Source organism: Lepus europaeus, unplaced genomic scaffold, assembly GCF_033115175.1.
Source record: "Lepus europaeus isolate LE1 unplaced genomic scaffold, mLepTim1.pri SCAFFOLD_540, whole genome shotgun sequence".
In the NCBI taxonomy this organism is placed as follows: Eukaryota; Metazoa; Chordata; class Mammalia; order Lagomorpha; family Leporidae; genus Lepus; species Lepus europaeus.
The window spans coordinates 29,889-44,143 of record NW_026909418.1 but is presented as its reverse complement, the minus strand read 5'-3'; the positions used below and the strand labels follow the sequence as shown (position 1 = coordinate 44,143).

Sequence of the window (14,255 nt, the reverse complement as noted above, 5' to 3'; positions counted from 1 at the left end):
AAGTGGAGAGAATCACTTGTAAGACTGTCCTCATGATACTAAATAAAAAGGTAGAGATGGGGCTGGTATTGTGGTGTAATGCATAAAGCTGGTGCATATAGTGCCAATCCCATATGGGGACCGGTTCAAGTCCCAGCTGTTCCAATTCCAATCCAGCTCTCTGCTATGGACTGGGAAAGCAATAGAAGATGGCCCAAGTGCTTGAGCCTCTGCACCCATGTGGGAGACATGGAAGAAGCTCCTGGCTCCTGGCTTCAGATTGGCACAGTTCTAGCTGTTGCAGCCATCTTGGGAGTGAACCTTCAGATGGAAGAACTCTCTCTCTCTCTCTCTCTCTCTCTCTCTCTCTCTCTCTCTTTCTCTCTCTGCCTCTGCCTCTCTGTAACTCTGTCTTTCAAATAGATAAAATGAATCTTTAAAAAAATTTTAAAAGTTGGACTTGCCAACAGAGCATCCGTTATCACATTTGTACCCCAGTCATCTAGAAATGGCCTTTCCATATGGTTGAAGTGTCCACTCTGAATGGGCACAAGATGAGATAGGAGTTGAATATAAATCCAGTTAGAGGCCAGCCAGAAAAAACTTTGAGTTGGGAAATTCACAGAGATTAAAAAAAAAAAAAAGGGGCTGAGGGTCACCTGGAAGGGAGAGGGTAATGAAAAAGTAATGAAAAAGAGAAACAGAATCTGAAGCTACCATATCAGACAACCCTGAAGCTCTCTACTAGTGTCTATGTTAGAGAAGGAATTCCAAAACTAGATTGTACTCCAAGTTCCTATTGCCAAATGTGAATAATTTCCAGGAACAGAAGTAAATTAATGATAAAAGGAACAGATCACTCCCAGAGGAGAGGGTGAGCAACCTAAGAAGAAAATGATTATGGCAATACAAAAGTTGGGCATTTTCCCTTTCTAGAGGTGGCACGGTTCTGAGGCAATTACTAATCAGATATTCAAATTTTTGCTGAAGCTTGCCTTTGAGTAAATGGATTTTCCACTTCCATTACATGTGTAGAGATTTTCCTCTGTAAGTTCTCTGATAGATAATGACAGCTGGCCTATGGTAGAAAATTTTCATCTATATCCACATATCTTCTGTGATTTTTCTCCTGTGTGCTGAAGACTTCTCTCAAAGTAATTGTTCACAAAGATTCCATTATCACGGTTTTCTTCTTTGTGTGAATTCTGTCATGTATGCTGACGTGTAATTCCTGGAATATGTCCTTTTTATATTTAGTCAATTTAAAATGTTTCCTTCTGTGTGAATTTTATGACTACTGAGCCTTGAATTCTGGAAAACTGTTTCTCCACATTTTTTGCATTTATAAGATTTTTTTTTACCTGTGTGCATGCTCTGATGAAAAATGAGTTGGCACACAGGGAAAAAAATATCTTATAAATGCAAAAAATGTGGAAAACTGTTTCTCCACATTTTTCGCATTTATAACATTTTTTTTCCCTGTGTGCATGCTCTGATGAAAAATGAGTTGGTGGCCGGCGCCGCGGCTCACTAGGCTAATCCTCCGCCTTGCGGCGCTGGCACACCGGGTTCTAGTCCCGGTGGGGCACCGATCCTGTCCCGGTTGCCCCTCTTCCAGGCCAGCTCTCTGCTGTGGCCAGGGAGTGCAGTGGAGGATGGCCCAGGTCCTTGGGCCCTGCACCCCATGGGAGACCAGGAGAAGCACCTGGCTCCTGCCATCGGATCAGCGCGGTGCACCGGCCACAGCTCGCCTACCGCGGCGGCCATTGGAGGGTGAACCAACGGCCAAGGAAGACCTTTCTCTCTGTCTCTCTCTCACTGTCCACTCTGCCTGTCAAAAATAATAAAAAAAAAAGAAAAATGAGTTGGGACTTCTGGCAAAATGCTTTTCCACACATATCGCATTCACAAGGTTTCTCTTTTGTGTGAATTCTGATAGTTAATGAGGGCAGACTTGTGGCAAAATGATTTTCAACACTCATTACAATCATGGTTTCTCCTTTGTATGATTTCTCTTACAGCTAATGAGGGCAGTCCTGGGGCAAAAGGGTTTTCCACAAATATTACATTCATGAGATTTCTCCCTTGTGTGAATTTTCTGATGTATAATGATACTTGACTTCCAACGAAAGGCTTTTCCACATATATTGCACTTATAAGGTTTCTCCCCTGTGTGAATTATCTGATGTTTATTGAGGACTGAACTCTGAGAGTTTTCCACACTCATTACATTTGTAAGGTTTCTCCCCTGTGTGAATTTTCTGATGTGTACTAAGTTGTAAATTCTGACAAAATGCTTTTCCACATATCTTACATTCATAAGGTTTCTCTCCTGTGTGGATTCTCTGGTGTTTAATGAGATATGACTTCTGATAAAAGGCTTTTCCACACTCACTGCATTCATGAAGATTTTCCATTGTGGCAATTCCCTGGTCTCTAGAGATGTCTGACTTCTGGTAGATGCTTTTCTCATATTCAATGCACTCAATGAGATTTTCCCCTCTGTGAGTTCTGTGACAGGTAGTAAGGCAGGATTTACAGCTGAAAGATTTCCCACAGTGCTTACAGTTTCCCCTGTATGTGTTCTCTGACACATTGTAAGATCTGATTTGTAATTCAGAGATTCATCATACTCAAAAGATCCATGGAGTTTCTCTCCAGCTTTTTGATATTTACTGAGATAGACATTTTTATGGAAATTTTTACTTTCAACCAGTGTTTTATTTCCTAAAATGACAGTTGATTTATTAGAGGTATGTTCCACACAAATCCTTTCACATTCAAAGGATAGTCTCTTCCTGTTACAGCATTTCCCTTGGCCATTGTGTTCAAAAGCCTGATGTATATTTTGAATCTGGTGATGTTGACTAAGATGTTCCAAGTATTGGAGTGAGTTCTCAGTGACATTAGGTCCATGAGGTTTCTCTCCAGCTGGTATTTCATCAGGTCCCCTAGAGAGTAGAACATTCAATATGTCATATACCTCGGGTTTCTTTCCTAAACTATTTTCCATTTATGTAATCAGTTTACAAATATGTCCTGAGGTTAAATTAAATCTTTTCTTTTTTATTTCTGAATTCAACTCTCTTGGGAATTGAGATACTTTTGTAATTACAACTTGCCTCAAATTTACTTCTTCACTTTTCTGGTTGGTTTTGATAAGGTCATCCTTTCTGTTGGCAACTGCAATGAGAAAAAAGTAACCAAATCCATGAACCATTTCAAACTGTTTCTTTTGGAATGCTTGTTGAAAAGTAAGTTTATTGTTATCTTAGTTGCATGGAATTAACATCAGTAGAAGTTATTCATTTATGACCATTTGGTGGTTTTTACAATAGTTTTCTCAATAGTCAAAAATATTCTTAATTACCTTAAATATTTTTTTAAGTTGGGCAGGTGGGTCAAGCCACTGCTTGAGATGCCTGCTTCCCATAACTGTGCTAGTTTGAGCCTTGGCTACTCTGCTTTCAATATAGTTTGCTGATCATATATCCTTGTAGGCAGTGAATAATGCTTCAAGTGCTTGCAACTCTGCCACTCACTTGAAATACCTGGATATACACTTGAAAAGTCTAGATATCACTGCAGACTTTTTGCTTCAGACTGGTCTACTACTAATGGTTCAGGAAATTTGGCAGTAAATCAAAGAATGGAAGATATTTCTCTCTCCTGCTCTCACTGTCATTCTTTCAAGTGAATGAAAATAACTTAAAGAATTTAATTTGTATATTTTCAGGTTTATTGGGGCTAGCATTGTGGCACAACAGGTAAAAACACCACCTGCTATGCCAGCATGCTATATAGGCACTGGTTCAAGGCCATGCTAATCCAGTTACAATCCAGCTCTCTGTTACTGTGTCTGGGAAATCAGCAGAATATAGCACAAGTGCTTGGGTCCCTGAACTTATGTGGGAGAACCATAAAAATCTCCTAACTCTTATCTTCACCCTGGCTATTGAAACCATTTGAGGAGTGCACCAGTAGAGGACATGATTCTATCTCTTCCTCTGTGTAACTCTGACTTTGAAAATTCAAACCCTGAAAAGCAGTTAAAGAGAGAGAATAGGAGACAGAGAGAGATAGAGAGAGAGAGACCTTCCATCTGCTGGTTCACTTCCAGATGGCCATAATGTGCATGAGCCACACCAGAAAGAAGCCAAGAGTCAGGAACTTTGGGTCTCCCACATTTGTGGCAGGGTTACAAACACATGGGCCATCTTCCACTATTTACCTAGGCACATTAGCATGTAGATGGATAGGAAGTGGAGGATCCAGGACACAAACCAGCCTCCAAAGGGGATGCCAACATTGCAGGTAGTATCTTTACCCACCATGCTGCAAGAACATTCTGATAAATAACCATTTTTGAAGGTGGAAAAACATTTCATAAAAATATCCACTCACTTTCTAAATGGAATAGTATGTTGAGTACTTTCCAGTGGACATTACTTTTCCCTATTACTTTTCTCTATTTTGTTATGATAATGATGTATTTGGGGGCTTGCACTATGACTTAATGGTTCATGTCCCCACTTGCAATGCTGGCATCCCATATGGGCACAAGTTCAAGTACTAGATGCTCCATTTCCAATCCAGCTCTCCACTAATGCACCTGGGAAAGCAGAGAAAGATGGTTCAAGCCCTTGGGCCCCCTGCACAGATGTGAGATTTGGAAGAAGCTCCTGGATCCTGGCTTCAGCCTTGTCTAGCTCCAGTAGTTGCAGTCACTTGGAAAGTAAACCAGCAGATGAAAGATCTCCCTGTCTCTCACTTTCTTTCTATGTCTGAGTTTCACAATTACCATGATTATTTTTAAATGGTGTGATTTGTGCTTCTCTGCTGATATTTTAGTCTTGAAAATGGGATAGCTTTATTAGATCACTTACTTGCAGATGCAGGAAGGGGACATGTGTCTGTCTCTTAATCAGGACCTATTGTACTGTCATGTTTAATCTTCCCAAGGGAATGGCTGTAGGCATCTATGAGCTTTTTCAAATATAAAATAGCCTTTTACCTGCAAGCTATGACAGATTGCCCCATATTCCTAAAGGAATTTGATACCTTCAGCATCACAGTACCAGAAAAGTATGGAAAATCCTGATATATTGTCATGGGCATGTTCTTCATACAGGATTAAGAGAATAGGTCCTGCCATCCACACTATGTTCTTCTTCTGTGAGAAGTTTTTTCCAATTCATTCTGGTATTCTGTTATCACTTCCTGGTTTATACACTGCTGTTTGATAATTTGAAGTTTTGAATGTTTTTGATTTCTGTGTTGGATGATTTCTTGTCAACTACTTTCAAAGAAAACCTGAGTCCTTTATGCATTTATCTCTTTCCCATTTTAGAATTATTTTTAAAAAAGAGAGGGTTATTATGGCACAGCACAAACTACTTTCTGCAATACCAGCATCCCATACTTGCAATGCTAGTTTGAGAACTAGCTGCTTTGCTTCTGATCCAGCGCCGTACTAATGGACCTGGGAAAGGAATGGAAAATGACTCAAGCACTTGGTCCCCTGCCATGCATTTATCAGACCCAGATGGAGTTTAAGGCTCCTGGCTTCAGCCTAGTACAGCCCTGGCCAATATGGCCATTTGAGGAGTGAACCAGCAGAATGAAGATCTTCCTCTGTCTCTCATTCTGCCTTCAAAAAATAAAGTATATCTTTTTATAAAGGAAAAGAAAGAGGAATTCAAACTCTCCTCCCAAACAAATGTGAGCTGCTCAATAGAATTCAAAGGTACACTTGTCCTTAGATGTCAATCTCCTGGTGAGCATAGGACCACCAATTTTCATGTTCCTATGTAAGGTCATGCTTAGTATCATGATTTCTGATGTCACAATACAAAGGCTCTTTTTTTAATTTACTTATGGGTCAGAAAATGAGAGAATGAGAGCCAGAAAGAGTAAGGACAGAGCCGTTTCACCTTTTAAATATTTGCAAAACCTATTATTTTCTTATTTATTTGACAGAGACAATGAGAGAGCTCCCATTCAGTAGTTTTATCCACAAATTTGAGCAATAACAAGGCCTGTGTCTGTTCAAAGCCAGAAGTGGAAATTCAATTTCAGCAAGTAGTAAAACATTGTCTGTGAGCTGGCCAATTAATAAGCACTGAAAGAATGAATAAATAATTGAATAAATTCCACAGAACAGGCTATGAAAGTAGGAAGAAAGACAAGTTAGAATTTGGGGGATGTATCAAACCTAGAAAACAGCTTTATAAGAGCCAGAAAAAACTTGCATTTTGGTTAATCTAAGAAAATACTCAGCAAGAGCAGGAAAGCAGCTAGATGGATCTATGCATGGCAGCCTTTCCTGGAGGTTGTAGAATGCCTTTGTTGCATGTATGACACCAGCTGGCAGAAAGTCTGGGATTTAGGAAAAGTTAGTGTGTAATGCTGCAGTCAGCATCTGCTGAGCTTTCTGTCCCAGTCACCCTGACCAACATGTGCTCACTTACTTGGAAGGCTCTGGTTCAGGGGTTTTTCTAACATCCATGGTTCTGCTCCTTGTTCCAACTTGAAGATCACCTCAGGCTTGTTAATGCAGTGCCCTTTTAATAAGAAATAATGTTTGACTTTGTGAAACCACTAACTTCAGGTTTTGAGGGACAACAGCTTGGGCCCAGAAGCAGTGCCAGAAAAAGGCTAAGTTGAATTGCTTTCTAGAGGGAAGAATTTTTCACGGCCTCAAATCCTATACCAACCCCATATGAAGCCTTATAAATTGTTGAATTCTCAACTGAGAAAAAATAATTGTACTTGGGTACGAGCTAGTTTTTACTTACCCAAGGACAGTAGGATGCTATAGATTTCTAGCATCACATCCCTGTATAGGGTCCTCTGAGAATGATTCATGTTCTGCCATTCCTCCTTGGTGAAGTCCACAGCCAGGTCTTCAAATGACACCAACACCTGTAACAGCACATTCATCCTCAACATATCAGTCCTGGATCACTAATCACTAAGACTGGAAGTGGATTTTTCTGAGTGTCTTATTTGCTACTTATATATAACAGTTTCCTCTGTAATCTATATGGCAACAGAGAGCAAAATCACAATGAAACAACCCTACCCTTAAAATAATTTTAAAATTCCAAAATCACAATAGGGTTTCCCTTAATATTCTAGAACTGGGGTTTCTTCTAATGATTCTGAAAGCTGTTCACATGGTAATCAGTATACATAAGTATAAATGGAAAACAAAACTAGCATGTGAGATGAATTAAAAAAGACACATGCTCAAGATTGACCAAGGTAAAAAGAAAATTCCTTTAAAATAGATTTGGGGAGGGAGCAATGTTTTGTCTCAATGGGTTAAGTTCTTTCCTGTGATGCTGGCATCCCTTAAGATCAATGTTTTGAGTTATGGCTGTTATACTTCCAATCCAGCTTCCTGCTAATGTGCCTGGGAAAGGTGCAGGAGTTGTTGCAAGTACTTGGGACCCTACCACCCATGTGAGAGACACAATTGGAGCTTCAGGTTCCTGGCTTTGGTCTGGCCCAGAGCTGGCAATTGTGGTCACTGGAGGAGTGAACCAGTGGATGGAAGATCTCTCTTTAATTATCGTTCAAGTAATATAAATCCTTTTTCAAATATTTAAAGCAATATATTTGTCTCTATTATCTGATTACTGTTCATGGAAACACCAAAGATGGTGACATCTTATGCAAGAATGTGTTTATGTTAAGATACAACAAGAATGGTGGTAAATAGCAAAGAACACAGGCCAGGTACTGGAAAAAAAAAAACACTCCACTACATCTAGGTGAGTGGTCCTAGGCTATGATGAGATGAAGACAGTGAAAAGTGTTCAAGGAGGGCCTGGCACTATGGCATAGTAGGTCAAGCCTCTGCTGTTAGCACTGGTACCCCATACAAGTGCTGGGTGGAGTCCTAGATGCTCCATTTCTTATCTATCTCTCTGGTGGTGGCCTGGGAAAGCAGTAGAGGATGGTCCACGTGCTTGGGCCCCTGCACCCATGTGGAAGACCCAGAAGAAGCTTCTAGTTCCTCATTTCTATATTGACCCAGCTCCAGCCATTGTATCCATTTAGGGAGTGAACCAGTGGATAGAAAACCTGTCTCCTTGTCTCTCCCTCTCTCTGTCTGTAACTCTACCTCTCAAATAAATAAATAAATAAATCTTCTTAAAAAATTGTCCAAGGAACTGATAATTAATATTTCATTTATATACTTGACCCAATAAATTTTATGTGCTATTTTTGTAAACTTGTTTATAAAGTATGTTCATAAGCATCATAGTGTATCCTGCAACAATTAGAATAATTATTATTTTTACATGAAAATGAGTACTCACTCCCTGAGGCACAGGGTGCTTCAATACAATGTGATAGTTACTTAAAGATATTTGCACTTTAAATGCCCTCCAATGGAGGCAAATGGGGAAGGACTAAATGGCTACTTAGAGAGCAAGAGACCAAAGAGAGACATTGCCAGAGGCCACGTGGAAAATATCACTGCAGCCCTTTGAGGAATGCAGCAGGATGAAGCTGGGAGTTATGTGAACAGTCTAATCTGGGACATTGCAACTTGGAAAGCCAGCAGTGGGGCACGGCCCACTCACCTCCAGCGATGTAACAAGTTTAAGGACATTTTTTACTCAAATGTTCTACTCTCTTCCTCTTTCTGGGTCAGGTGGTGATCACATGGCATCTGGTCAAGATATGTGTGTAGAGAATGCTGTTTCTAGTTAAGCAGAGGCTTGCCCTGGTGTCAGCAAGGGGATTTGGCAGAACTAGGGCCAGCGCCATGGTTCACTTGGTTAGTCCTCTGTCTGCAATGCTGGCATCCCATATGGGCACTGGGTTCTAGTCCCAGTTGTTCCTCTTCCAGTCCAGCTCTCTGCTGTGGCCCGGGAAGGCAGTGGAGGATGGCCCAAGTGCTTGGGCCCCTGAACCCACGTGGGAGACCAGGAAGAAGCACCTGGCTCCTGGCTTCGGATCGGCACAGCACCAGCTGTAGCAGCCATTTGGGGAGTGAACCAATGGAAGGAAGACCTTTCTCTCTGTCTCTCTCTCTCTCTCTCACTGTCTGTAACTCTACCTGTCAAATAATTTAAAATGAAAAGGGCAAAACTAAAAGCCACAGGGCAAGGCAGAGAGAGGTTCCTGCTCCTCTCTTGGAAAGAGTCCCGCTGGCCCCTACTTTTCTATAATCTTTTGTTTTCCTTTCATTGCACACCATCACCTCTTTAATCTGCAGAGTTGCTGCATGGTTCACAGCAAGGGGCACCTGAACAGGGATCTGATGAAGAAGGATCACCTCAAACAAATGAAAATGAAAAGTTTAATGGAGAAGAAGGCTGCCCAAACATCCAGTCATGACCATAACTTTTGTGAATGGAGTTTTTCTTTACCCAGAGTAATGGGGTAGGATTTAAAGATTGAGACTAAACAATATTGTAAAGTTTTAAAACAATTCTTGAAAGGGAGAGGAATCATTGTATCAGAAAAATTTTACAGGAATTTTTGTCAACAGCAATATTATACATTCCTAGATTTCCAAAGCATGAAACAAGATATCCAAGGGAAAAGGTTGGGGATATGTTTAAAAAGGAATAGAATTCACTTCTGAATTTTTTATGCAGTGGATGAAATGTGAAATCCAATGAGTTAAAGAAATCCATATATAACTTAGAAGAAAAACATACCTGTGAAACAGAGATTTAGAAGAAAAACCAAAGAAAATATTATAACTAAAGAAGTTAATGTCAAATAAAAAATGCAGAGGAATTCTTAACAACATACTTGTGAAGCAGAAGAAAAAGTATTTGAGTGGGAAGGTAAATCTTAGGAAATATCATGGATAAAAAAAAAGGATGAAATTGGAAGTTAAAAACTTTTTGATGGGATACTATCAAATGACCCAACATATAGGTCTTTGGATTTTCTGAAAGTATGGAAAGAGAGAATAGATTGGAAGGTGTATTCAGTGAAGTAATTATGGAAAAGTCCCCTAACCTGGAGAAAGAAAGGGACACTCATGTACAGGAAGCACACAGAACTCCTAATACACATGACAGAAAAGATTTCCACCATGATACTTTGCAGTCAAACTTTCAACAGTAAAGCATTAATAAAAATTATCAAATGTACACAAGAGATACATGATTACCTTCAGAAACATATCCAATTAGACACAGGTGATTTCTCATCAGAAACTCTACAGGCTAGGAGAGAATGCAGAGACTGTCACCCCTGAATACTATATCCTGCAAAGCTCTCATTTATGAATGAGGTGAAAAAAAGAACTCTCCATAACAAACAGAAATTGAAAGAATATGTCACCAGGGGCTGGTGCTATGGCATAGTGGGTAAAACCACCATCTGCAGTTCCAGCATCCCATGTGGGTGTCGGTTCAAGTCTCAGCTGTTCCACTTTCAATCCATCTCTCTGCTATGTGCCTGAAAAAGCAGCAGAAGATGGCCCAAGTCCTTGGGCCCCTGCACCTGTGTGGGAGACCTTGAAGAAGCTCCTGGCTCCTGGCTTCAGAATGGCTCAGCTCTAGCTGTTGAGGCCAACTGTGGAGTGAACCAGCAGATGGACAACCTCTCTCTCTACCTTTCCTTCTCTTTGTGTGTAACTCTCATTTAAAGACACAAAGAAGGGTACTATGCAATAATTAAGGGATCAATTTAACTGGAAGACATGACTATAGTAAACATTCAATATATACACCAATGCCAGTGCACCAGGCTATTTAAAATAATTTTTAATTGACATAAAGAGAAACATGGAGTCCAATAATGGAGGACTTCAACATCTAGTTTCATCAATCAACTGATCAACTTGACAGAAAACCAACAAAGAAATATCAGAGCTAATCAACACTATGGACCAGGGCCAGTGCTGTGGTGCAGCAGGTTAACGCTCTGGCATGAAGCACCGGCATCCCATATGGGTGCCGGTTCTAGTCCCAGCTTCTCCTCTTCTGATCCAGCTCTCTGCTGTGGACTGGGATAGCAGTGGAAGATGGCCCAAGTCCTTGGGCCTCTGCACCCACGTGGGAGACTCAGAAGAAGCTCCTGGCTCCTGGCTTCAGATCGGTGCAGCTCTGGCCGTTGCAGCCCATTGGGGAGTGAACCATCAGATGGAATACTTCTTTCCCTCTGCCTCTCCTCTCTCTGTCTGTAATTCTGACTTTCAAAAAAAATAAATAAATCTTTAAAAAAAAACACTATGGGAGTTAGAAACGTGCCAGGGGATTCCAATACAATCCAATCAAAGTGGCATGTACCAATGCCATCTCACTAGTCCACGTGATCAATTTCAGTTCACAATTGATCACTCTGATAGGTCTAAGAGTCAAAGGGATCACACAAACAACACTAGTGTCTGCTAATACTAACTGATAGAATCATAAAGGGAAAGAACGATCCAACATGGGAAGCGGGATACACAGCAGACTCATAGAATGGCAGATGTCCTAAGCAACACTCTGGCCTCAGAATCAGCCCTTAAGGCATTCAGGTATGGCTCAAGAGCCCATGAGAGTATTTTAGGCATGGAAAGCCAAGACACTCTGGCAAAAAAAGAAGACCTAAATGAAAGATCTCTGCGAGTGAGATCCCAGTGGAAAGAATGGGGCCATCAAAAAGGAGGTACCTTTCTCTGAAGGGAGGAGAGAACTTCCACTTTGACTATGACCCTATTGGAATAAGATCAAAGCCAGAGAACCCTACAGCCTTCCATAGCCTTGGCAACTCACGACTGGAGCCTAGGGAGATTACTGACGCCATAAACAAGAGTGTCAAATTGTTAAGTCAACAACAGGAGTCACTGTGTACTTATGTCACATGTGGGATCTGTCCTTAATGTGTTGCCAATGTGAAATGAAGCTATAACTAGTATTAAAACAGTATTTTTACACTTTGTGTCTCTGTGTGAGTGCAAACTGATGAAATCTTTACTTAGTATATACTGAATCGATCTTCTGTATATAAAGATAATTGAAAATGAAAAAAAAAAAACTGGTGTTAAATTGGAAATTGCATACAAAATTAATCAATTTTTTAAAAAATATCATGTAGGATCTCTGTCTTTAATGTGCTGTACACTGTTATTTAATGCTATAACTAGTACTCCAACAGTATTTTTCACTTTGTGTTGCTATGTGGGGGCAAACTGTTGAAATCTTTACTTAATATATACTAAACTGATCTTCTGTATATAAAGAGAATTGAAAATGAATCTTGATGTGAATGGAAGGGGAGAGGGAGCAGGAAAGGGGAGGGTTGCAGGTGGGAGGGAAGTTATGGGGGGGAAGCCATTGTAATCCATAATCTGTACTTTGGAAATTTATATTCATTAAATAAAAGTTAAAAAAACAAACACTATGGACCAAATGGACTGAACAGATATTTACTGAATATTTCACAGTTGCATAATACACATTCTTTTCATCACTATATGGAACCTTCTCTAGAATAGACCATATGCTAGGCTGTAAAGCAAGTCTCAGCAAACCCAAATTATTGAAATCATACCATGTGTCTTTTCTGACCACAATGGGATAAAGCTGGAAATTTAGAATGTAAGAATCTCTAGAAAACATGCAAATATATGGAGACTGAATAACACAATATTGAATGATGAACAGTGATTCACAGAAGCAATCAAATGAGAAACCAAAGAATTCTTAGAAATGAATGAAGCTGACAATACAACATGCAAAACTTATGAAATGGGGCCAACACTGAGCTGTAGTGGGTAAAAGCAGTCGCCTGCAACACCAGCATCCCATATGGGCACCAGTTAAGAGTCCTGGCTGCTCCTTTTCTGATCCAGCTCTCTGCTGTGGCCTGGGCAAACAGTGGAAGATGATCCAAATCCTTGGCCCACTGCACCCATGTTGGGAACCCAGAAGATGATCCTGGCTTCTGGTTTAGGATCAGCACATCTCCAGCCATTGTAGGCATCTGGGGGAGTGAACTAGCAGATGGAAGACCTCTCTCTCTCTTTGCCTTTCAAATAAATAAATAAATCTTTAAAAAAAAAACAAGAAAGCAGAACTGAGATTCAAAAAACAATGATACAAAATTGAAAATAGATCTACCACATGACCTAGCAATCCTAGTCCTGAGAATTTACCCAAATGAAATGAAATTGGCATATGAATAGTCCATGTTTACTGAAACTCAGTTCACAACAACCAAGATATGGAATCAACCCAGATGTCCATCAATTGATGACTGTATTAAGAAATTGGGTACATATACAGTATGTAATCTGACTTAGATTTAAAAAAGAATGAAATCTTGTCTTTTGAAACAAACTGGATGAAACTAGAAGCCACTATAACCAGTGAAATAATCCACTCTCAGAAAGGCAAATGCCATATGTTTTTCCTGATCTGTGGTAACTAATAGAGTCCAAAAAGTAGTGAAATTCACATTTAGAGATTCAATGATTGTTTACAGCCTTTGTATCTATTGTTGAAAAACAGTGCTTTTGTTCTTCTTACTACTTATTGGATTCTTAGTGTAGGGTTAATCTTCTGAGTATAAAATAAACTGAAAATAGATCATAGTAAAATCATTTTACAAAGGTAATTGAAAATGAACCTTAATGCAGGATGGGACTGGCCAGGGGAAACGGAGGAGGAGGAGGAGAGTGGGAGTGTGGGTGGGAGTGTGGGTGTGGTGGAAAGAATCACTATATTCCTACAGGATACTCCTGAAGTGTGAATTCCTTAAATAATAAATTTTTAAAAAGGGAAGGAGGAGTAACTGCAGAGACATGAAAGGAGGGGTATAATGAGAAATATCACTAAACTCCTAAACCTATACATACAAAATATGTATGCTTTAAAAAGTGAGAAAAATTTAAAAGCCAAATGTATATATACTTCTTTATAATGCATTGGTAAATAAAAAATAAATAATAAAAATTAATAAAACAAATAAATACATCTAGCAAGTATTACTGTGATGTTTAAAAAAACCTACAAATAATCAAAATAAGATAGTAATCTGAGTAAATACATATAGTAGAAATAGTAAATGAGGGTACAAATACTTTTCCCTTGCATTTTCAAACACTCTAAGTCAATGACCATTTGAACAAAGAGTAAAATGTGTAGGGTGGTTTGTCATATGTATGAGAAAAATATACTACAAGCATAATACAGAAACTGGAAAAAAGATAACTGAAAATAAGACACTATGAAGTTATTATATGGTACATGAAGAGATATAATACTTCTTGGAAGTAGAACACAAATCAAAGGTGATGAAGAGAAACC

General features: G+C 39.6%; 1 protein-coding gene and 1 long non-coding RNA gene across 2 annotated transcripts; both read right to left on the bottom strand.

Annotated features, from left to right (window-relative positions):
- Positions 1 to 1,998: 1,998 nt before the first annotated feature.
- Positions 1,999 to 2,992, bottom strand: LOC133755505 (zinc finger protein 37A-like; the record flags this gene model as incomplete). Its single annotated transcript, XM_062185617.1, has 3 exons — positions 2,613 to 2,992; positions 2,294 to 2,490; positions 1,999 to 2,178 (listed from the first exon to the last, which is right to left on the bottom strand). Coding segments are annotated over exons 1-3 (757 nt in total), but the record flags the coding sequence as incomplete, so codon positions are not given.
- A 104-nt stretch (positions 2,993 to 3,096) lies between these two features.
- LOC133755504 (uncharacterized) lies at positions 3,097 to 6,820 on the bottom strand. The gene is made up of 3 exons (XR_009865411.1): positions 6,777 to 6,820; positions 6,450 to 6,542; positions 3,097 to 3,162 (listed from the first exon to the last, which is right to left on the bottom strand). It is a non-coding gene; the product is annotated as an uncharacterized LOC133755504 (long non-coding RNA).
- Positions 6,821 to 14,255: the final 7,435 nt, after the last annotated feature.